The sequence below is a fragment of the Ziziphus jujuba genome, chromosome 1 (genome assembly GCF_031755915.1).
Source record: "Ziziphus jujuba cultivar Dongzao chromosome 1, ASM3175591v1".
In the NCBI taxonomy this organism is placed as follows: domain Eukaryota; kingdom Viridiplantae; phylum Streptophyta; class Magnoliopsida; order Rosales; family Rhamnaceae; genus Ziziphus; species Ziziphus jujuba.
Window position 1 is genome coordinate 40378562 of NC_083379.1, and position 23895 is coordinate 40402456.

Genomic DNA, 23895 nt, shown 5'->3' on the forward strand with positions numbered 1-23895 from the left:
TGGTGACATCGATTATTTACATTAGATCTTTGTGGAGTGATTCAGTATTGCTTTTTAAGACTTATCAAGTTATTTCCTTCTCTATTATATCAACTTAATGCAATTTCTTCCAACAGATTACGTTTGCACGCATGGGCTTCATCCATCAAAGTTTCTTGATTGTTGAAAGAACTAAATACTAATTATAAACAAATACAGGTATCAAAATTTTCATAAACAAATTTCTTGATTGGTTTTCTTGCAGGGGAGTAAAACAAATTACACTTAAGTGCGAAAAATCCGTATTTCTGAGATGCCCGTAAAGAAACGGAATAAAAGGATTAGAAGACCCCAATTCTTTTTTCATAACTTCTGCAACAAATTATAGCAAAAGGTCCAACAGAATATTTATTGTCCAGATACACAGCCAAGATAAATGTTTCTGAGAACGTTAGACCTCCTCATGAAATTGGATATAGATGCTCCACTCACTGGGGATGCCACTTGTCGAATTGGGACTCATGGCAATGTGGATCAAGCCACTCCCTCGTACTGGTCTTTGCCATGTTGCTGCCAGCTTTCCCAACACCCACAAGTTCTCTCAAATTCTCCAACTTATTCTCTCGGCCTGTCCCACTGATCTTTCGATCTGCCTCCTTCAGCTTTTGCTTGAACCGCTGCTTACGAGTAGAAGAAGTTGCTTCTTGCTGCTTTGATTGAGATGGGGGGGCTCCGTGTGGTCCAAGGTAGATGTTCTCGTCTATTTTGGCCTGTACAGACACAGTGAAAAAAGATTTTAGTTACTGATATATTATATTGGCTTAATCAGCAGAATAAAGTACAAAATTCAAGCAGTTCCTTGTTTCTCATGTATAATTGTTTTTCTTTTCAAAAATAAGTCTGATCAATGAAAAGAGAGCATTTGCAGCTGACCTTTGAAGAGGGCGGTTTTGAGGCTTCTACTGTTGGAGCACCAGGATTGGTTTGATCTGAATCTCCTATTCCCAAGCTTGGAATCACAAACCCATCATTGTCTAAAGCAAATGGCCATACACACTAATGTCAATATAATAAAATGCACAGCAAAGCCACTATGAGAGCACATTATACTGCCGAAAACAATATATACATTATATTCAATGTCAATGGCTAACATGCAAACAAACACATCTTCAAGCATTTAACCTGGCACTGACAACCGTTTCTCAGAATATAAACAAACAGGCCAAATCACAAGTAATTAATACCATGTCAGTTTCTTGTCCAATATCCCTCCCTACCATGTAATTACCCACCCCTCCCTCCCTCCCTCTCTCTCCCTCTCTCTCTCCAGCCTGATAGTTACTAAGCCAACCAGATAACAAAACACACAGAAAAAGCTTAACTTGCATAGTTCACATGGACCAGATAATTAGGAGATGATACATTAAAGATGGCTCTATAAAGGTGGACTTTAATAGTACACCATCTCAGCAAAGAATAATTATGTCATTCAGTCCAACCCCAGCAAACGAATAAAAGAAATTCAGCCGATAAATTACTTCCCAAATTCAGATCATCCATATAACCATTCAATAAGAGTAAATTTAAGATAAATGAATGTAGCAATACTTTTAGTCACATTCAAATAACCAGAAAAGATATTCATCCATTTTCTGATATTTAGTGAAATTCCATTCTGACTTAACCAACCCAACCAAATCCATGTACAATTCATATTTTGGGTTGGTTTTGGTTAGGATTCTTCAGTCCTATACTAAGATTGAACTAGCAATAGTAGCTCGAATCAAGTTTAGAATTACACAAGGTTTCAACCACGCCCGATCATAGTCCAATCTATAACCTAACCTATGATAGGGCAAAGTATTTGAATTAACAAATATTATTTTTGCATCAAATAAATATTTATATTATTGCAATATATAGAATGTAACCATATCTGGTTTGCATAGTTAACCTCATACAAAGCTCAACTAACCCAAGTTACATCCTAACATCTATCATAAACAATCTCTAATTCATACAATTGCATAAAATAAAGCCGAAGTCAATATATTTGGTTAAAGTGCCTTAATGGTGGGGAATATGTATCACAAAAGTAAAGCAAAAGTTACCCAAGCAAAATAATAAATCTCGTCATTTAAGGTACAAAGAATAGTAATATCAGGCAATCATAACTTAAAAGGACATAACTCATAAATACATACGGCATGTTCAGCATACAAATTTAAAGCACATATGCCAAAACAAATAAGTTGTAGAGATTATTGATTAAGTCTAGCTTACGATTCAACTATCCATGTCACCATATGCATTAAATGATGCAAGCTGGCAACATTATACATAAATAACATACATAAAAAATGCACCAGTAAAAACTTGAAAGCAATAAATTTCAAACCAAAAGGACAGAAACAGGAGGAGGTTGAAGGGGCAGAGACCTAATAGGTAATGCAAAGACAACAACGCATCTGAGAAAGCAGATGTGCTAATACGTAACATACCTAAAAAATAAATCATTGAAACTTCTGAGGAAACGACAGCTTAAGCATAAATTATAAAATTTATACATACATATATATACATACGCGTACTACCACTTCAATTATAAAGGCCAATTGGTAAATAGATCAAATTCTTCTTCTAACAGTAAACAGAGGCCCCTTAAAGCTGAAAATTTAGAATATTAATCACAATCACAAAATATACATGTGCTTCAACTCCATATTCAGAATGCCTATGCAAATACTAGATAAGAATGCTCAATTAAAAATGACATCGAGACGACAAGCGAAATAAGAAATTTGTGAAATAGAACCTAAAATTTCATGGGTCCTTTCAGCATATCATAACAAAATATATAGTTATCAGATGTTTGGTACCAGAGTAAATTTCTCAAAACAAAAATAAACAACCAAAAAAAAAAAAAAAAAGCCTACTTTTAATCAAAGGGTTATATTAGTAGCTTATTTTATTCAAAGATTCAAATTTTAACTGAAAAAGATCCAAACTTTCTAAATTTCTCAGTTTCCTGCAGATTTTCTCAATAACCAAACAAGGCGAAAAAACATTTAAAAAAAAAAAGAAAAAAAAAACAGAAAGAAAGAAGGAAAGAAATGCCAAATGCCATACCCCACTCATCTTCTTCTTCTTCCAGGGAAGGAGTGGTTTGAACTGGAGAGGGGTCCATGGGATGCTGATGATCATGGATTTGAACGGCCAGAGGGCGCTAAAGCCCAGAAATAAAAAAGGATCAATCAAAAGGGGCAAAATCCAATGACCACCGACACAAATCCCAAAAGAAAAGTAAATTCGCTGAGCACTCTCTTTCTTATAGAAATAACAACAAACGCAGAGAGAAAAACTGTAATATTACCGAATCTAAAAGAAAGAATCCCCCAAATATCATGTAATTAAAAACCCTAACCCTAGAAAGTAGAAAATTCGCTATGTGCGACTGATTTTCGCCCTTTTTCTTTCTTTTTTTTCCGGTTTTATCCCCTAATTGCCCCTTGCGTTTGTGGATTTGAGATGCCGAGGATTCGAAATAGAGTGAGGGATAAATATGTCATCTCGGAATTTTGGTATTTGGTGTTCACTTTGTTTATTATGCGTGATGAGCGGTGGAGATTGATGGGTGAATGGTGGGGTAGGTGGGGACGAAACTGGGGACGCGTGGCATCATAGATCATGATCATGCCGTAGTGAAAGGATGGTATGAGGCATAAAGACGACAAGTCGTTAATCTAAACCATGGGCATTAACAAAATCATAATAATAATAATAATAAGTTTAAAAATTCTACTTTGTGTTGGCAAAATTGCAGTTTTATTAAAAGTGATTCTTCTTTTCATAGCAAAAGAAGTGTCATTTTAACTTCAATTACAAGTTACAACCTTTCTTTTATATTTTTTATGGATTGATTTGCATTTTTAATTTCTCTCACCTGTTCATATATTTTCATATTTCTTTGTAGACATTTTTTTGATTGCAACATTACTTTTTGAGTTTTGTTATTTAACATCAACAGTGATGATTATTATTGATATTTTTGCTAACATGGTAAATTATAATTGGCTACATGTATTGATTTTTTTATTTTAAATTTTTAATATAAAAATTGAACTTTCTTAATTGTCATTCAAATAAATTCATAGGTAATAAAATATCGATGATGATGGAATAACATTTTTCTTAATTTTTACATAAAATTTGTCTAATTTTGAACTAGATAACAAAATTCAAGTCGTGGAAAAGATATGCTTCAAACCAAAGTTGAACAATCAAATTGTGTTGATAAAACAAGTTGAACAAATTTATTCTCTCCATTCCTAATTCAAAGTAACCAGAAATCCATGTGTCCGTTTCTTGAAAACGCTAGCTTGATTGTAAAATTTCAATCTTGAGTAAGAAAACTTTGACTGAACATCTAAAAGCCTTTGGGCATGATTACAGAAGGTGCACGAGGAAATGATTAGCCCTACTGATCTTTTTCAAGCTTCAAAAAAGCAATTAACTTTGCCAAAGTAATTGCTTTCTTTTTCGGCCTAGTTCGCTACAAAGTCCAAATTTACACATAGAAAGGGTTAAAAATTAAAAAACCAAACAAAAAAAACAAAGGTAACATTTTATGTCTCATCTGCCTTGCTTTGTCTTTTAATTATGCACTTGTTACAGTACATTTTAGACTTTCTTAGCCTTGGCTGTTTATGCTTTGGGTTTGTGCATCAAACATGTATTCTGAATCTGACCCTTTTTAGAAGCAAAAAAATAAAATAAAATTTGCTGGTGAAAAACAATGGAGTAATGGGGAAACCTGGCATATCCCGCCAAAAGACTCTTCAAAGGTATAATGGGCTTCCATTAGCACCCGGATGAAATGTAAGAAGTAGAAAATTGACCAGGAAAAAAATTATTACACATTTAATGGATTGCATAGCAGACAATACAGCATGGGTAATAATTACTTACTGTGCTTTTTATTATTATTATTTGGTTCCTGACAAAATTGCGGGATTGGTATTTATTTGATGGCAAGCGTTTAACGACCTTTTTCAGAAAATGTCTGAAATTTCATTCAATTGGTGTTTGTTTTCTAAGAAAAATGGTATCTTTGGAAGATTTGTCATTACCCATTTGAGAATATTGATTTTTGGTTGATGGGTTTTTGTTCGGCTGTGAATAGAAGAGTTTTAGGGAGAGTAGTAAGGTGTATGATGTTAAGCATATGATAGAGCTTGGTTCATGGGTTGTGTTTGAAAGGGTTTCATAGCGACATGTGGGGGGCAGAGATGTGCTGCACATGGATTCGGCAATTCCAAAGCTTTGGTCGTTGAGGATGTGAAAATAATAATGGGAAAAAAAGGCCTCTGCTTTTCTCAAGAGAATCAGCTGCAGATAAGAACAAACTGTTTGGTGTAAGAGAAAAGACCAAGTTTGTTTTTCTTTTACCAGTGGAGTCGGTGCATAAGGGTTAGGGTGCTAGAAAAAACTCAAAATCTTAGAAGAAGCTCATTTTCATCAACCTAAACATCTTGGTGGAAGCTACAGATCAGGTACAAAGAAATTGGTTTTGCATTTGTATCTTCTCTCTACTTTTCATTCCTTCTTCATATTCAGCACACATCGTATTTGTTATGTAACCTCTTTGAAATCTGATCAACAAAATCATCAGTGACTGAAAGGTTATAACCTTGTTTTGGCCCCTTAAAAGTCACCCAAAATAACCTTTCAGCAGATTTGACTATTCTACTCCTACAGCAAAAAAAGCATATTCAGCATAGCTGCTTTTGCTCATCTGGAATATTTCTTTTTCTCAGATCTCTTTTCTCGTAGTCCTATGATCTTTATCCGTCTGTTCTGCTGAGTTTTATGTCATAGTATACAGCTTTTATTCCAATTTATGCGCATGGGAAAAGCAGCTAAGAATCGATTCTTTTCCTGGTTGTTGCTTATTCCTTCTTTAAGTTTCATTTGTTTTCTAAGTTTTGGATTCTCTTCTTTCCTTGTTGCCCTACCTATTTTATTTCTGTCAACCATTTTTCTTCTCACATTCACAAAGAAAAATATGGGTTTAGATGAGAATGCAGCTGGAAATCCACCAAGCAGCCAAGAAATCCTGAAAGAGGATCAGAAAGTTGGGGAAGAGATACATCAAGTAGTAGGAAAAGATAAGGAATGGAGTAAACTGCAACCAATTTTAGAAAATGCGGTACAGAATGAGACTGGCCAACACAGTGAAAAGGGTGTAATCCATGATTACCAAGAAGTGCAAGATATTCCAACAGACAGTGAGGGCACTGATGATTCGGTACCAAGTGAGATTTTTGAGCTCAAATGGACATCCCCAAGCAATGTAGAGGGTCAAAATCTAGCAGTCTCTGATTCTTCAGTTTCAGAAGAAGATGATGACGATGATGATGATAGCCTCATTGAGATCAGCCTTCCAGGCAGTGAGTCAAGTGGTATAAAGGAAAATGCAAATCTCAATCTGCAGTCAAAATTGCCTGAGTTGTTGCCAGAATCCATTTTCAGGGAACATGGCTTTAGGGAACTTATAGAGGAGATGAATGAGATGAATGAGGAAGAAAATCTTATCGAAATTGACATCTCAATGGGCTCCATTAAGTGTTCAATGTATGAGATTGAAGCATAAGTCCCAAATACTCAAGAGGGCAAAGTGATGTTTAAATTTTGAAAGTCTGTTAGCTTGATGTCAAAAACTATTAGGCTAAGATCTACTTTTGGATTCTTTTCTTTTTTGTGATGCTAAAATGCTTATCTAATTCCTGCTACTTTTTGTTTTCATTTTTGGTTAATCAAATATTTTACATTTCTTACAAGGGCCTGATAACCCATGCTTCTTAGAGAATAAAAGCAATGGTTTTCTGTTTTTCCCTTCTTGTATATATGCAAAAATTCTGTTGTAAAAAACTATCAAGTATTTTAAAGACTTCTTTCAATTAAATTCCCAACCAAAAAATAAAAAATATATATATATATATATATATTTCAGTTAGTGTATTATTTGAATTTAATTAGCTCGTAAATAATTTAGATTATAAATGATATTGGCACTTTAAGCTATGGAGAACTAACAGAAAATCGAATATAATATGGAAATTCATTCCATGAGGGGTTTACGTAATGGTAGGCATGGAGTCCCACATGCACTTGATTTTGGGATCACACTCAAAACTTTTCTTGATTGTTGTCTGTGAAGGGAAAAAATATTATATTCTTTTTCCAAGTCTTCCATTTGGCACCGTTTAGAGGTAGATCTCTGTGTCTGTTTTGAAGGAAAAGTAAAAAAATAAAACAAAATGTGTTTGAAGTGCATGCTCTTTCTTTCTTTTTATACAAATAATAATAATAATAATAATTTTAATAGGCTAATGATAGTGCAAAAATGACAATGTTACAGAGAAAATGTATTGGAAGCAGAAAAATATTAAAATTAAAATTAGAGAAATTGTTTCCATGAAATGTGACATCTAGAAGCAATTTCAACCAGAAAAACTATTTTAGGCCTTAAGTTCCTGAAAAGCCTTGTTCAAAAAACGAAAAAAAGTTCCTGAAAAGCCTAAGTGCTGAAAGTCTTAACCCCAATTGTTTTAATCATGTGATGGGCTTCTCTTTCACACAGTGAGTGTTTTAGGCCTAGGACAGCTAAGTCTTTTGCATACCGAAATATTTCTAAATACACCACTTCTTTTTCTTCTTCTTCATTTTTATTTTCAAGTACTTCTTTTTCTTCTTCTTCATTTTTATTTTCAAGTTCCAACAATAAAAATATCTCCTTTTTATTTTTATTTTTTTGTAATTTTTCTCTATAAACAATAACTAGGCTGCAACTTCCCTGAAAATAAATCTTATAAATTGTATACTATAATTTTATTGATTTTTTTAATTATTGTTAGAATCATTTAAATTCAGAATCTCATATATAAAACAATATAAACATTGTCATTAAATTATTTATATAGCATATAATAATATTGTTTAGCTTTCAATAAAAATGTAGAAAACTGGTCTTGCTTAAAGTTTTTAGATTCAATAGTCAATCTTATAAAAATTTGCATGTATCCTTTTGGAATTTTTTTTTTTTTTTTGCTAGATAATTTATATATATCCAGGTCAAAAAAAAAGAAAAAAAAGAGTTTGTATATATCTCATATGAAATGAATTGCAAAAAAAAAAAAAAAAGAAAAAAGAAAAAAAAAGAAAAAGAAAATATTGACGGAGAAAGTTCTTCAAAACATGTAATCAAATATCTAATGTATCCAAAACAGAAAAATTAGTTATTTTACTCAATATTTAAATTTATTGTTAACATTTAGACAAATATTCATATAATTAAATAACCTTGGGGCCCTCCCCTCCAGGAAAAAAGAAAAGAGAAAGAACAAATACTATACTAGGCAACCCGCCAATCAAGAATTTGTTTAGCCGATTAAATAAAATAATACTACATATTATATATATATATATACATATACAAATATATGTTATTATTTGATTCATTTATATTTAGTAATATTTATCATTTTAAAATTTTATTTATCTATTTATGAATTATATTATTATATTAACCAATCAATATAATAATATATATATTCTTAGTAAGTATATTGATAACTATATGGTGCTTATGTCATTACTCATTTGAAAAATATAACTTATTTTTGAATAATTTTATAGGCTAACATTTAGTCTACTAAATATATAAATGTTTTTTGCGGATGACATACTTCTCTTCTGCTGAGCTAATCTAGAGGAGATAAGAGAGCTAAAAGATTGCCTCACTAAGTATTGCCATTGGATGGGGTAGAAGGTCAATTACACCAAGTCCGATTGTTTTTTCTTGAAAAACGTCCAAGCCAAGACTAAAGCTAGCATTAAAAGAATCCTTGGGATGGGAGAGTTGCCGAAAGAGTCGAACTACCTTAAGAACCCCCTGTTTGTGGGCAGAAATTTCTCGAAGGCCTACGAAGAGGTTGAAAACAAGATAGAAGCTAGGTTACAAGGTTGGAAATCTTCTCTGCTTTCTCAGACAAGTAAATACACTCCAACCAAGTCAGTAGTTAGCTCTACCCCTCTGTATGCAATGTCTTTTGTGAAGTTGCCGTCAACGTGGTGCTGTGAAATAGAAAGTCTTGCTAGCAAATTCCTCTGGGGAAGAAATAAGAGGAGCAAATCATTCATACCAATCTTTTGGTATCGAATTTGCAAGCCTAAGCATGCTGGACGTTTAGGAATCCAAAATTTAGGTGGCATGAACCTTGCTCTCTTAAGCTAATTAGGATGGTTCATCGCAACAAATGCAAATAAGTTTTGGGTTCTTGCTCGGAAAGCCAAATACTTAGTTGGCAGGAATTTCTTCACTTATAAGAAAAAGAAAAGTGACCCGTGGTCTTGGAGTAGCATTTTGTCTTCGAGAAAACTTCTCCTCAATGGGTTAGTCTATTGAGTTGGAAGAGGTAATCAAATTAATATCTAGAAAGATCCTTGGGTCCCAAACAACCACCGATTCAAACCAATCCCTCTCTCCAAGGAAGCTTCTCTGCAGCAGGGAATGGTCAATTCCCTTAGATTGGAAAATGGAACTTGGAATCTCGAGGCCCTCCGATTGCTTTTTGATCCAACTACTGTCCAAAACATCAACGGAATTCCAATTACCAATTTCAACCTCCAAGACAAACTCATTTGGACAGGGAATCATAATGGCGAATTCTTAGTCAAATCTGCGTATAACATGGAATTTGGAGGCCTCTCCAATAACTCGGCATGGTGGAAGTGCCTCTAGAAGTCTAAAATTCATGAGAGACTCAAGTTTTTTTGGTGGAAGCTGGCAAATTTTGGCCTTTCAACTGCTTCTAATCTTTTGGCTAGGAATATGGTAGTGGATAATGAGAACTGTGTTCATGGTTGTGAGTGTGTTGAATAAGAGAATCATCTCTTTTTCCATTGTCCAGTAGCTTAAGCCTTATAGTTTGCCACTTCGTAGGCAATTAAATGGGACTCTTTTTTTTTAGCTTTCTTTATAAAAGAAACTAAATCTTATTTCCAGCCCCTCAGAGGTGCTTTCCGTGCTTCCTAGTGATAGGGAAGACTTCTTTATGTGTGCTTTCTTAATTCTTGACCAGTTATGGAGGCTAAGGAATAGTACTATTTTTTAGCATAAACTGCCTAAGCCTGAAAACACTATTTCTTAGCTACTTTTCAGGTTCGCAAAAGCAAAAGCAATCATCTATACTAATAGCTTAGTCGGTTTGACTCCTTCCCACAAACACCAGATTTGGTGTAACCCCCCCCCCCCCCCCCCCCTCTCTCTCTCTCTCTCATTGTGTTAAGATTAACACTGGTGCAGCCTTAAAAGATGGAGTCAGTGTGGTGGGAGCTGTGGCCAGAAATCATTTGGGGGCAATCCTAAGAATTAGAGCAAATGTTTTCCACTCGAATATTCCTGAGCTAGCTGAGGCTTTTGGTGTGCTTCAGGGTATCAAAATGGCAAAAGAAGAGGGATGGTCAAGAATTTGGTGTGAATCGGATGTAAAAACCTCAACAATTCTCCAAATCTCAAGGAGACTCAAGATTGTCATTGGTCAACGACAGGAATTCTTCAAGAAATTTGGTAGATGATGAGTAACTTCCAGGAAATTTGCTTCTCTTGGATTCCCCGGCAGGCTAACTTCTTAGTGCATGAAATTACCAGTTGGTGTCTCCAAAATAGTTGCTACAGTGTTGTTAGTCTGAATCATCTTCCCCCTTTTTTTTTGGGATATTGTGAGCCAAGAAGGTGGGTGTGCGAATACCACACCTTCGGATGCTTTTTTGTAACCCAGGAGTGTGATTTTGTGCCCACATCCTTTGCAGTTGTTTTCTGTAGGTTTTTTGGTTTATAAAACATCGTTTCTCAGCAAAATATATATATATATATATATACAGTGCGTCTACAATGCGAGAAGACCGCACCCTACCCATCCGGACCAAAAACGTGATTTCACTCTTGACCGTTCGATTAAATTCAACGGTGAGATCAAAATCACAAATTTCCTCTCAAAAATTCATTCCCACGTGCTGAGAACATCTTCTTCAGCCTTCCCTTCCCTTCCTTTTCTGCTACCACCATTCCACCTTTCTTTATTTCCTCTTCTCCTTTGTCTCCTCTATCTTTTTTTTTTTTTTTCCATTTTTCTTAAATAAAATCTTAGCGACGTCCTAGACCTTCCGAAACCCATCGCCCAAGATTCCGAAACCCACCGTCCAAGATCCCAAAACGGGGCCACCGCCCTGACACAATCCCAAATCCAATCCATTGCCATATTTTATTTTTAAACAAAGACAAAGAAGACAGAGGAGAAGAGGTAATGAAGAAAGGTGGAACGGTGGAAGCAGAGGAAAAGAGAAAGGGAAGGGAAGGAAAGGATGTGGGAGGGAAAAATTTCAGGTATTCCTGGAGTGTGGAGTACTTAGAACTCAGGATTCTTTAAATGAAATGTGTATTATCTTTTTCCAAGTAATAAAAGCCTTGTTATTCCATTTTTGGGTTGTAAAGCAAAATCAACGTTGCTGAGCAGACGGAGAACCAAATCCAAAAATTGTTTTGCAAATAATTTTTTTTCCTCTTAAATAAAAAATTAGAAATCTAAAACCACCAACATCTTATGGAAGTTGGTTTCTTTTTGCAATGGAGAATTAAGTATGATTTTATATTTTAAAAAAAGAAAAAAAAAACTTAAATCTCATGATCAATAAAGGTCCAAGACCAAATATTTATTTTTATTTATTTATTTTTTTGGTAAAATACATGACCAAATATTATATTACTTTTCCATTGAAGAATGAGTTATTTGGTCCATTTTGCCATTATTGAAGGATTGAAGAACTGAGTGAGATCTGGTTGTTGGTTTTTATTTTATTTTTATTTATAAATTGGTATTCTAAAATTTGGTAATTGGAAAATGACGAGGTGAGATGAGGGACTACAAAGCGATTTGATAATAGTATGGGGATCCTAATTTCTGAGTGGAGTGATTTGAGGCTGATAGCAACAAAGGTCTGGGCGGTGGGTTTTGGAAGGTCTGGAACGTCGCCCAAATTTTATTTAAGGAAAAAAAAAAAAAAAAAAGAGATAGAGGAGAAGAGGAAATAAAGAAAGGTCGAATGGTGGTAGCAGAAGAAGAAGGGAAGGGAAGGCTGTAGAAGATGTTTTCAGCACGTGGGAATGAATCTTTAGGAGGAAATTTATGATTTTGATTTGTACCGTTAAATTTAATCGAACGGTCAAAAATAAAATTATATTTTTGATCCGGATAGATAGAATGAGGTCTTCCCGCATTATAAATGCACTGTATATATATATATATGTATAAATATTATTATTTTTTATTTATATTTAATTACAATTATTGTTTTAAAAATTGATTTATTATATTAACATTTTAACTAATTAAATAATATATAAATATAATCAATAATTTGATAAATTAAATATGTCAATAACATTACTCTTCAAATTTCAGACTAACAAACAAATTGTAAAATTCAATAAAAATTTGATTTCTTATATTAACATTTTAACTTATTAACTAATATATATAATCAATAATTTGATAAATTAAATATGTCTATAACATTACTCTTTGTATTTCACACTAAGAAATTGTAAAATTCAATAAGATTTAGGAAAATAAATATTATACATGGTAAATTTTATTCATGGAAGATATTGGGAGAAGAAATTTCGTTTTTCAAACTAAAGTAATAAATTTAATAAATTTTGTGATTATCTACAAAATTATCCCAGTCAACCAAATTTTATACAAATTAAGTAGATTAATAATAAAGATAAATAAAATATAAAGAGTCAGGTTTTCTTTAATATTTGTTCAGTGGGCCTCACACAAAACCAACAGCCCAAATGCTGCTCTTCCGTCAAATTCAAAAGAACATCAAACAGCAACCGTCGATTCAGTACGTACAATCTCAGTTAAAATCTCAGCCGTCCATTCAAATCATGTCTCGAACTTCCCCCCACAGGGCTGACAGGAGCATCCGACGTGGCATTCAACTGCATTTTAAATCCGGGTTTCAAGTCCGGGCCATATAAAATCTGCAAAGCTTTCTGGGGTGTAAAAAATATAATTATTAAAAAATAAAACGAATAAACCAAGAGAGAGAGAGAGAAAAAAAAAAAAAAAAACACAAAAGAAGTCGAAGCCAAATGTTAGAGAGAGAGACACTGAGAGAGTGGGACTCGAAGACTTTCTCTTTCAAGCTCCAAATCACCGAGAAATTCATACCTTTCGAATCTCCGTTAGTTTCAATTTCGTAAGCTTTATATTTAGAATATGTATTATGGATATTTATGTATATTTTTCAGCAAATTTTTTTTTTTTTGTTTAATTGTTTCGTATTTTATCTGTTTTGGTGGAATTTGAAGTTTTGGGTTATGTGAATGGGAGAATTGTTTGGTTTCGTAGATTAGGGTTTCGTACTAATTATTGGGAAAAGCTGGAGAAAGTTTGGATTTTTCGTTGGATTTTAAGTGTTTCATGCGCAAAATGTGGGTAGCGAAGAGTGATTTGTAATTTTGAAATTGTGGCAAAAGCTGTGCTTGATGTAAGTTTTGGTTTTTTGGGGCTTGGTCGAGCTGAAATTTACATTAGGAATGGAAACTGAAGCGTTATGAGGATTAAAATTTCAACTTTAGTTCGTTTTGTTTTCCCTTGGTTTATCTTATTAGCAAGCCTCACGGATGGTTTCTTGTGTTACTTATGAAAATTTTGATTTTTGTTCTCTCTCTCTCTCTCTCTCTCTCTCGCTCTCTCTTAGTTTCGAGGTTTTCGAAAGGGACTGATTTCGTGTAGATCTTGTTAATTTTTTCACTCTGTGTAGATACATACATGGTATGCAATTATATATTCTGATGTATATTCTTTTTTAGGTCTTTCTTGCAAATTTCGTCTTTCCGTTTCCTCGAAATGTTACTGTTTGTAGAATTTAGATTGCTTCAGATTATTGTAGCGGTGTCCACATAGATTTTTTATGTTTTTAAATATTGTCTTCAAACTTATGAACTTAGAACTTCAGCTCTGTTAGGTCAGAAGAAGATTAGTTTTCTGAAAGTCCTTTTTCGTTCTGAAATGTTTTATATCTGCTTTGGATAATATGTAATAAATAGGAACTATTTGTATATATGATCTGGTTTGATTACTCTCTAGAGAAACATTTTGAAGGAATAGATACTGCATGACTGATTGGACCGATATTATTTGATTTGTCATTCTCATAGGGAACTATTAAAATTTGCTTTCTTTTTTTTTTTTTTTTTTTTTTTTTTTTGATAATTTCAATTTGGATGGGGGGAGCATAGCATTTTTAGCCGAAATAATTTAGTTCTTACCCAACATTTCTATCTCTTGTAATCATTGTTGCAGCCTTTTCTTATTTTAGTTTGTAAACTTCATTTAATTTAGTTCTTACCCAACATTTCTATCTCTTGTAATCATTGTTGCAGCCTTTTCTTATTTTAGTTTGTAAACTTCATTTAATTAGTTCTTACCCAACATTTCTATCTCTTGTAATCATTGTTGCAGCCTTTTCTTATTTTAGTTTGTAAACTTCATTTAATTTAGTTCTTACCCAACATTTCTATCTCTTGTAATCATTGTTGCAGCCTTTTCTTATTTTAGTTTGTAAACTTCATTTAGTGGAGGGGGGAAGTGACCAATTCTGGTTGAGCTGTTAATTTGAGATTACTTGATAATGGGTGAGGAAGATGCTGCAACTAAAACTGCTGAGACAGTGGCAAATGGGACTGCTCCACAAGAGAAAGTTTGTGAAGCAGTAAGTGAGAACAGAAAAGAAGAAAATAATGGGCTAAAAGAAATGGAAGTAGATAAGAAACATGATGAAAATGCTGAACCTGATATAATGGATGAAGACACCAAGGTGAAGAAAAGTAAGGATGAAACACTTAAAGAAGGAACAGAAGAACCCAAAGCCGAACCAATAGAAAAAGAAACTGGTAGAAATGAGAAAAATATTGAAGTAAAAGAAGTGGCAAAAGAGAAGATTGATGGACCGAAGGAGGAAGAAGTGAAAAAAGATGATGAAGAATTGAAAAAAGATGAGGAGGAAGAGGAGAAAAAAGGCGAAGAGGAAGTAAGGAAGAAAGATGATGATAAGGAAGAGGAGAAAATAAATGAGGAGGAAGAGGAGAAAATAAATAAGGAGGAAGAGGAAAAGAAAGATGAGGAGGAAGAGGAGAAGAAAGATGAAGAGGAAGATGAGAAGAATGGTGAGGAGGAAGAAGAGGCTAAGGAGAAGAAAGGGTCAAAGAAGCGTGGAAAAGGGAAGAGTGTGGAAAGAAGTAGAAAGAAGAGGAAGGAATTGGAATTGAAAAAGGAGCCAGAGGCAAGGACTCCTCTGACAGATCGCCCTGTTCGAGAGCGCAAATCAGTTGAAAGGCTGGTGGCATCCATTGAAAAAGAAGCTGTCAAGGAATTCCATATTGAGAAGGTGCTCTCTTTCATTTATTTATTTATTTATTAGGTGCTCTCTTTCATTTATTTATTTATTTATTAGTCCTGCAACTGCAAGAATTTATTATGTGTTTCTTGAGGATTATTTACTTTTAAACATTTAACTTTTAATTTTCCTTCGACATTTCAGGGTAGGGGTACACCATTGAAAGATATACCTAATGGTATGTTCCTTCTTTTTATGGATCTATTTATTCAATAATGAGTAATTTGATAACCTAATTACATATGCTTTTCAAATGCTTGTCCATTACTTCAGCTGTGATTTTTTTTTTTTCCCCTTCCCAATAATGAAGTTGTTAAATATGCTGTGGAAGCACGAGAACTTAAAATACCCAATTTTCATTAGGAAGACATGTTCTTAATTTCTGGAAATGGTGAAGCCAGCATTTGAACGTTTTCTAGTTTTTTAAAAATGTTTTACCATTGCTTGTTTCATAAGTTGAGCGCTGTCAACCTTTGTAAATTTTGGTGTACCTTTCAATTTTGATTTTTGAGTGGTGCCATATGATTTTTCCTTATATATAATTTCAATTTTGTTATAACGGTTGATAATATATTGTTCTTTAATAGATTTAAAATAAATTTTCCTTTTAATCTTGAAGTTCTTTTTCCTCTTATTCTTGGTATCATAATAGAAGCTCATACAACCCTTGCAAGCGATATGATTATGGATTGATTATTTGTTGAAGATTTGGGTCTTGCCTTTCTTGTGCTTTTGTTTTACAAGCATTCAATATGCCATTCTTTTATGGAGTGATAAATACATTAGTATTGTATTGAATGTGTTCCCTAGCAACATTTCACACAAATTTTCTATAAGAGACGATATTAATTAAAGAAAACAAGCATTACAAGGCAAAAATGGTGGACTAGCTGTCTAATTGAATGCACCAAGCATAAAAGGCAATAATAGAACTAGAGAAAACCCAAATAACCTAAGGAAACACTTTTCTAATTCCTTTGAATATACTGTCTAGAATTCCTTCTAAATCTGTTGTGAGATTGATGCCAAAAAGAAGTTGAATTATTATTCTTATTTTTTTTTTTTTTTTGTAAAGTATATCAGCATCCTCTTTCTTTTCTTCAAAAGTTCTACCACTAATTGCAGTCTATTCCTCAAAAAGTAAGGCCATTACAATGCATATACATAATCTTTTCTCCTTTCTGTCCTAAGTCAAGGAAAAAAAAAAGAAAGGGGTAGACTAATTGTGGTATAAGACAACCCGAATTGTCTTACAAAGTATTACCCTCCATAGCTTAACCACCATTTCTTGGTGCAAACCGAAGGATTTATGTGTTAACGATTCTTCTTGCAAATCAAACTCCAATGAGGAGATATGCATACCTAATCGATAGTGACATTGTAATTATTTGTACATTCACCATTGTTCTGCTACTGTGATAGGAACTGCTGCCACATGGTTTTGTAGAATCAAGGGTTGTGTAGGTTGGGGCATGAGAGTTATTGCCGGATTTAGTTCATATCTGAGACCCTACCATTAGAATTTTAGAATTTGACATGTGGAGTGTATCCAGAGATAAAAAGGTTCTGCTTTTGAGCTATAGCCTCTTGCCTTTTACAGTGATCATCATTGTTTGGACTTTGAGGATGGCATCATTTTCTCACCTTCAGAGATGACAATAGGTGAATTGTAAATCTGTTTTCAGTCACTGGTGTTAGAACTTTGATAAAGGGTATAAATGTAGGTATATGCATATGCATATGTGTGTCTATGCACACTTGTTTGGGGAAGCATAATATCAAAGAAATGGTGATCTATGATAATTTTGGTACTTCTATTGGAAGCAAAATAAATATGAGTTTCGGATAGCAGATGTGGCTTTCAGAGGGACTGTGTTGTTATTTAATACCTGGAATACTGATTACCACATATTCGGTTGAGGTCCATTTCTGGGAAGCATCTAGTGAAATTTCTGGGTACGGATTATTGTCAAGAGATTGGGAGTCCATAACTGGATTTGGAATTTAGGTGATCAAGTAAGATCTTGGATTTATTACACGCTGATGGTAGGCCTTGTAATTTTGCCCGTAATTTTTTGTTGTTAAAGGACTGTAATTTTGATTTCTTTTATGTTTTTTCCCCCTCTTAAATGCTAGATCTATAAGAATTGTTAGGTTTTATTGGAATCTATATACTTGACATATCTGGTGATGGATTTATGAGCTAAGCTGAACTATGATTAAAATCCATGACCTCTGAGTATCTTTTCTGCTGCAGTGGCTTTCAAGTTATCTAGAAGGAAATTGGATGACACCTTCAAACTACTTCATACAATTCTGTTTGGAAGGAGAGGAAAGGTATTTATTTTGTTTTAACTTCTTTTATTTCTTCCTGTTATTTATTTTACTTTCTGCCACCCTTGGTCAGCAAGAATGATGTGTTGAAAAGCCAGAAACATACTGCTCGGGAACTGAATTGATTAAATGCTTTGGGATTTCCTAGATATTGTAATTTAGTATCTCAATCTTGCTTCTATTTGACTTTCCTTTAATCCTGCAGGCATTTCAGGTCAAGAGTAATATATCCCGGTTTTCAGGTTTTGTATGGCGTGAAAATAACGAGGTATGAAAGAAAATAATTGATCTTTCTGTTTATAGCATATTGAAGTGCACAAATGTGAATCTTTATCTCTTCAGATTTTCATCATTTTCATGTTGTCTTGCAGGAGAAGCAAAAGATTAAAGTTAAAGAAAAACTTGACAAATGTAACAAAGAGAAACTGTTGGAATTCTGTGACGTGCTTGACATATCCATTGCCAAGACAACTACTCGGAAGGTATGGTAACTTACTATTACTGCTGCATGTTTCTCTTGAATCTGCCTTTGACCATATGAGTTGGCATTTTGTGGTAATTTTATTTTTGAAATGGCAATTTTTGATGATTGGTCCACAAGTTTTCATGCAAACCACTTGAATTGGAGATCATTGATTGAAGTATAATTCTTATATACATGCAAAAAATGAAGCATAATCTAGTGTCTCTGAGTGGACAAATCTATACATTAGAAAGTTCAACTGATGTGTCATTTCATAAGGAATTGATTTTTAAAAGCTGATAGGTATTCAGAATGAATTTGCAGCCTAAATTGATTACACTTTTCTTGAGTTGGAAGAAGTTGCTATAATGAGGTGTAATGCTTATGCAGGAGGATATTGTTACAAAACTTCTAGACTTTTTGGTGGCCCCTCATGCTACAACTGATGTGCTACTTGCAGAGAAAGAGAAGGTTTGTCAATCTTGTTGCAAAATATGTTATTTGTTTTCTTGCTGACTTGCTGTCATGTCTTAAGTTTTTGTATCTGTTTATCAGTCGAGCAAGGGCAAAAAGCGGAAGAGAATGACAAAAGGAAATTCAACTTCATCTGAGGGAACGACAAAAAAACGCTCTGCCAAGGTGTCATTTTCTATCTTGTTAGAGTCATTAAATAATGTTACCTAAGCAGTAGTGTTAAAATCACTAAAATAGTTCCTTCATGTAATCGTACTGTCACAGAAGAAGATTGTGTGACCCAACTTTGTGACTTACTGAGGTTTTTAAATATTTGTATACTTTTTTTTTTTTTTTTTTTCGCATGCCCATCTTGCTACTTGTTGAAAGAAAAATTCCTCTGTCTATCTCTTTTTTTCTTATGAGAGTCTTTACTCCATTTTTTTTTTTTTTTGGGCTTCTTCTTCTGGCAATTTTCTAGAATCGGAGAAAGAATGGGGATGCTTCAAAAGCAGATGAGAAAAAGAATGCACCTGATACAGAAGACGAGTCAGAAGAAGATGAAGAAGAAGAGAAAGAAGAACAAGAAGAACAAGAACATGAAGAAGAAGAAAATGTAGAGGAAACTGAAAATGGTATTACGGAAAAATCTGAGGACGAGATGCCTGAGCATTCTGAAAGCGAGGATAAAAGTGATTCAGAAGAAGAATCTGAAGAAGAGGTAGAGAAAAACAAAAGAAGTTCAAAAACATCATCTAGAAGGAAAGTATCTGCTGGAAAAGCCAAAACCAAGAAAAACACTGTTTCAAATAAATCCAGTCCACCACCTAAAAAGACACCAAAGAGACCTTCGACAAAACGAACTAAGGTTGATGATGACAGTGATTCAAGCCCAAAGGTATTCTCAAGGAAGAAGAAAAATGAAAAAGTGACTAAGGCCTCTACTCCGAGAAAATCTGCCTCCAAGGAGAAAACTGGTATAGAATGGAACCTCTAGCCTTTCTTCTTCGTCTCAGTATTATTACTTGAATTTGAATTTGCTTGTGAATGATTTGCTGTAAATTTAACTTATTTGGAATATTGGTGAAGCGGTAATCTATATGGTCACGATTTTATAAAATTTGATTGTGTTTTTCTTTTGGTAAATAGAACAAGGAAATAGGAGCTTTGCATTGATTACATAATCATGAATTTTTGCTCCAATATTCAAAACTTAATTCTTCAAGAAACTTTTGGTAAGTAGAACAAGGAAATAGGAGATTTTGTATTGATTATGTAATCAAGAATTTTTACTCCAATATCCAAAACTTAGTTCTTCAAGAAAGTCTTTGTTGTTGAAAGGGAAAAGAGTTGCTAAACAGAAGGAGAAGAGCAAAGAGCAGGGTCCAACTGATGATAAGTTGAGAGAAGCAATATGTGAAATTCTTAAAGAAGTCGACTTCAATACGGTAAGCCACAGATGTTAGTACTGCCTATATGTGTTGTAATAGCATATGTCTAGGATAATTGACAGATATGGCCTTTTGCTTATTTGATGTTCTATTGCTATGGTATTGTTCCCTTTGATTGCTTAATTGGGCTACCATAAACTCTTCCAATTGTGCCCCAGTGTGTAGATTACTATTAGGATTGCATCACTTAGGTTCATGTTGAATTTACACCTTGACACCCTTGAACAAATGTTCTCATAAAGATAGATGCACATATGCAAGCATGCCATTACATGTGGTTTGATGAACTCATCTTTTTCCTATAGGTTTTGTTCATATGCTTTTTTCTATAATTGCTAATAAATATTGTTGTATCTTGTCTAATGGTTGTACCCTTGTACCTACATTAAGAATTAGCATGCAATTTATAAGAAAAACTTGGTGATAAATAAGGATGACGCATTCACCATATTTGCTGTGAAGTGATATTTCCGAATATAGTATACTGCCTGTAGAAACACTTAAAATTTGGTTGGTAAAAGGTATTGATTCTTGCATAGTTTCATTGTCATTGTTGAGAATACAGTGATAGAGTTGAGAAGGAAATTTGTTAGTATTGGGTGGCTGTTATGGTACTGCTATCCCTATTTGGTAATTCATCTCATAAATCAGACTGGAAGTAGCTGAAGCCGTGATAATTTGTGTTGGTCTTATAATTGCATGGACTTTGTTGTCCCAGCAGAAGTTGATCCCTTCTTTTTTCGTTTTTGTTTTGGCAGGCTACTTTCACCGACATTCTGAAGCAACTAGGTATGCACTCGTTTTATATTCTTGATGTTTTTTCTTTTTTATAATCTTGAATTGGATGATATTGAATAGTCTCATTTTGGCCTAATGTTCTGAATCATACTCTTCTAGATGAAATTCTTTAATCAAATATCCACGCTTTATTCGTTCAGCTGTATTATGTAAATGGATGACATCAACAGCTCATTTGTTTGTTTTCCATTGACTTAGTTTTAGATTTTGAATTGTAAAATGGACAGTGGATCACAACGCAGTTCTACATTAGTAACTATCGTTGCTGATTATAAAGATATGATGGGTTCTTTCTCCTTGGACTGAGAACCTTGAGACTCATTTATTTGAATGCAATACAGATCTTAGTATTGTCGTCCTCACACTTAATGTTTTCCAATTTTCAGCTCAGCAATTTGTTACAGATCTCACGCCAAGGAAGTCCTCTATAAAGCTCATGATCCAGGAAGAGCTTACAAAACTAGCCGATGAGGCGGATGATGAAGAAGATGGAGAAGGCGATGCAGAAAAAGATGAAACCCAGTCTGCTGGGCAAGAGGTAGAAGCCTGACGAACAAAATGGAATATGACTGCATGGAAATACTGTAGTTATTTATTTACCTTTTGACTTGACCTTTGCCTGCATGTACTATTTAGTGTCTCCGACTTAGCTTGCTGTAATTTCTTGCTAGCATTTGTTTGCTAGCAAGCAAAATAGTAAATTCAAACCAGTGAAGGTGTAACTGTCAAAGTTGTGCTGCTGGATTGCAGCTTTTTATGTAATACATTTAACATATTTTGTAGGAATTTTCTTTTCTTTTAATAGAACTGACCTTTTGTGGATGATCGATGTGTTGGGCCGTCCACCTACCTTTTCACAACTTGATATGTAATAAGTACTTTAAGCAAAGTTATGGCACTGATAATTGGTTATGATTTTTGAAATTTGACTATTTGATTAGGTGCTTCTCTGGGGCCTCAATTTTGTATATTAGCGTTTATCATTTGCTACCCATTGAAGTGACTGCACCATGCATGGAGGGGCCCTATTGATTAAAGCCATTTAAATGCTGAAGTGCTTGTAACGTCTAGTATTTGTAGTAGGGTCAAGATTGTCTGTATGCGGATCCAGATATCATTGTATTTTGTTTGTAAACTTGGTACGACATAAACGTTTAGAACCGGTACAGGATGTCTTTATGATTTCACTTTTAGCCAGTTCTTTCACCTATATGCAAGTATTGCTATACTGACATATACATTATGAATAAAATTCTGCATTTAGATTTCTCTTTCTTGCAAGAGAATTGCAACAATCACATATCAGGGTTTTGGAGTTTCGAAGAGCCATTACAGTTCTTCCTCTTAGTTTCTTGTTTTTTTGGTGGACCAAACTGTTTCTGATGATTTCAGCCCTCACCCTCAATCACATGGTATGTTTAGTACGTTTCATGGGGTGTTTCATGATTACATGATACCGAGTCATGTCTGGTTAAACAAAGACATAAATGAACTTTGTAAGGTCCTGTATGGCACTTTGAAGTCCATTGCTTACTTTTTATTCAAAGATGAAAAGAGTGTTGCTGTTTGTTGCAATGTAATAGACTTTGTTTTTGGCCCATGGTACTGCTCTCTACCATGTGAGAGCACAGACTACTAGTCTTGGTCAATCGAAAGCAAATCTGTCTAGTCGACTACAAAATTCTTCCATTGTTTAACCAGTAGCCAAATATTATTCCATCTTTATTGACAAAAATGTTAGGATGAGAAACACTACAAGTCACAACATCAATGATCTAGTTTTTGATAAGGAGAGGGATTACTCCAAACCTCTTATATAAAATTTTAAGATTCTCATATTTAGCTAATGTGAGACTTTGTTTGCACACTTTTAACAGTTATCACCATCAATATATTCTTTCCCTCTTTAAGAAGGAATCACACTTAGCTGATCTACAGTTATGAACAAGAACCGTAAATGCCCTTTGCTTGAAGATGATACATTTTCATGAAAAGGGTAACAACATCATCTTCCAAAGTGCAACTACTAATATTTTTTGAATCGTTGCTCCTATTGATTAGTCCTGTTTCTTAATCAAGTTCAAGTTGTCTAAACACTCTACCAAAAGACAAATTGCTCCACTCATGATGGTGGGGCACTTGCTGAAACTCCTGGTAATCAAAATCTATTAACAAATCAGAAAATGATTTGGTGGGCGGATCATGATCTTCAAACCATTTGGTGCGCCTTTTAATGAATTTGAAATCAATGCAAAAGTCCATTAGGCATGTTTGACAATCTCACAGACTCTTAAAGTTCGATAAAATATCTTCTCTGTCTCTCTTTTTTTTTTTTTTTTTTTTTTTTTTTTTTTGGGGTAAAACTAGTTAAAATATGATTTAGTTTAACTTATATGATAATAGATAACTTCAATTAGGTGTAATCGTTATATAATTTTTTATTTTAAAAAGTTAAAAACCGTTATCAACAACATATAAAATAAAATTATAATTTAAATCTTATCTTATTTAACAAAATCATTTATTTTATTATAAATTATTTTAAAAGTTTGATGTTAATTAATATTCAAAATGAAAAATAATTAATAATTAAGTAGGAAAAGTAAGGGTTTTAAGTCCAGTACCCAATTAATCTAATCTCAAAGATTAGCATATTAACTAAAGAGTCATGATGCACGAGTCGGTGGCTGGCTTGAAATTTTTTAATGCCAAGGTCGGCACTCCCCCTACTTTCATTCCTTACAAGTAACTTTGCATAGCCAAATTCCCACTAGACCCAAATTTTATTTTATTTTAATTATAAAAATTAAAATATATTTATTTATTATTTAAATTATAACGTACAGTTTATTTAATTCACATGGTACATGAAATTTAACTAAA

General features: G+C 33.7%; 3 protein-coding genes across 5 annotated transcripts; 2 read left to right on the forward strand and 1 right to left on the reverse strand.

The window, feature by feature from the left end:
* Positions 1-299: 299 nt before the first annotated feature.
* LOC107404705 (uncharacterized) lies at positions 300-3463 on the reverse strand. Its single transcript, XM_016011694.4, has 3 exons — positions 3112-3463; positions 913-1013; positions 300-749 (listed from the first exon to the last, which is right to left on the reverse strand). The coding sequence occupies exons 1-3, from the start codon at positions 3167-3169 to the stop codon at positions 468-470; spliced, it is 441 nt and encodes a 146-aa protein (XP_015867180.3). The 5' UTR covers positions 3170-3463; the 3' UTR covers positions 300-467.
* A 1013-nt stretch (positions 3464-4476) lies between these two features.
* On the forward strand, positions 4477-6874 carry LOC107407378 (uncharacterized). Of its 2 annotated transcripts, none has more exons than XR_009636892.1 (2): positions 4477-5534; positions 6057-6197. XR_009636892.1 is itself a non-coding variant. In XM_025069789.3 (2 exons), the coding sequence occupies exon 2, from the start codon at positions 5882-5884 to the stop codon at positions 6632-6634; it is 753 nt and encodes a 250-aa protein (XP_024925557.3). In that variant the 5' UTR covers positions 4737-5534; positions 5799-5881; the 3' UTR covers positions 6635-6874. The 2 variants fall into 2 exon arrangements, 1 of the variants encoding a protein (XP_024925557.3); XM_025069789.3 differs by having other exon boundaries at positions 4737-5534; positions 5799-6874.
* A 6255-nt stretch (positions 6875-13129) lies between these two features.
* LOC107434063 (DEK domain-containing chromatin-associated protein 4) lies at positions 13130-21834 on the forward strand. Of its 2 annotated transcripts, none has more exons than XM_048474732.2 (12): positions 13130-13311; positions 14660-15504; positions 15658-15691; positions 17771-17850; positions 18053-18115; positions 18219-18329; positions 18701-18781; positions 18866-18949; positions 19245-19740; positions 20105-20211; positions 20973-21003; positions 21399-21834. In XM_048474732.2, the coding sequence occupies exons 2-12, from the start codon at positions 14749-14751 to the stop codon at positions 21560-21562; spliced, it is 2007 nt and encodes a 668-aa protein (XP_048330689.1). In that variant the 5' UTR covers positions 13130-13311; positions 14660-14748; the 3' UTR covers positions 21563-21834. The 2 variants fall into 2 exon arrangements, with proteins under 2 accessions (XP_048330689.1, XP_048330687.1); XM_048474730.2 differs by having other exon boundaries at positions 13131-13296.
* Positions 21835-23895: the final 2061 nt, after the last annotated feature.

What these genes read in the sequence shown, in the direction of transcription:
- LOC107407378 (XM_025069789.3), top strand. Translation starts at nt 5,882, where the DNA reads ATGCGCATGGGAAAAGCAGCTAAGAATCGATTCTTTTCCTGGTTGTTG.
- LOC107434063 (XM_048474732.2), top strand. Translation starts at nt 14,749, where the DNA reads ATGGGTGAGGAAGATGCTGCAACTAAAACTGCTGAGACAGTGGCAAAT. An exon ending in ATTGAAAGATATACCTAATG is followed by an intron (nt 15,692 to 17,770) that starts GTATGTTCCTTC and finishes TTTCTGCTGCAG; the next exon opens with TGGCTTTCAAGTTATCTAGA. An exon ending in CGACATTCTGAAGCAACTAG is followed by an intron (nt 21,004 to 21,398) that starts GTATGCACTCGT and finishes TCCAATTTTCAG; the next exon opens with CTCAGCAATTTGTTACAGAT.
- LOC107404705 (XM_016011694.4), bottom strand. Translation starts at nt 3,169, where the DNA reads ATGGACCCCTCTCCAGTTCAAACCACTCCTTCCCTGGAAGAAGAAGAA. An exon ending in AGAAGAAGAAGATGAGTGGG is followed by an intron (nt 1,014 to 3,111) that starts GTATGGCATTTG and finishes CATTTGCTTTAG; the next exon opens with ACAATGATGGGTTTGTGATT. An exon ending in CAAAACCGCCCTCTTCAAAG is followed by an intron (nt 750 to 912) that starts GTCAGCTGCAAA and finishes GTGTCTGTACAG; the next exon opens with GCCAAAATAGACGAGAACAT.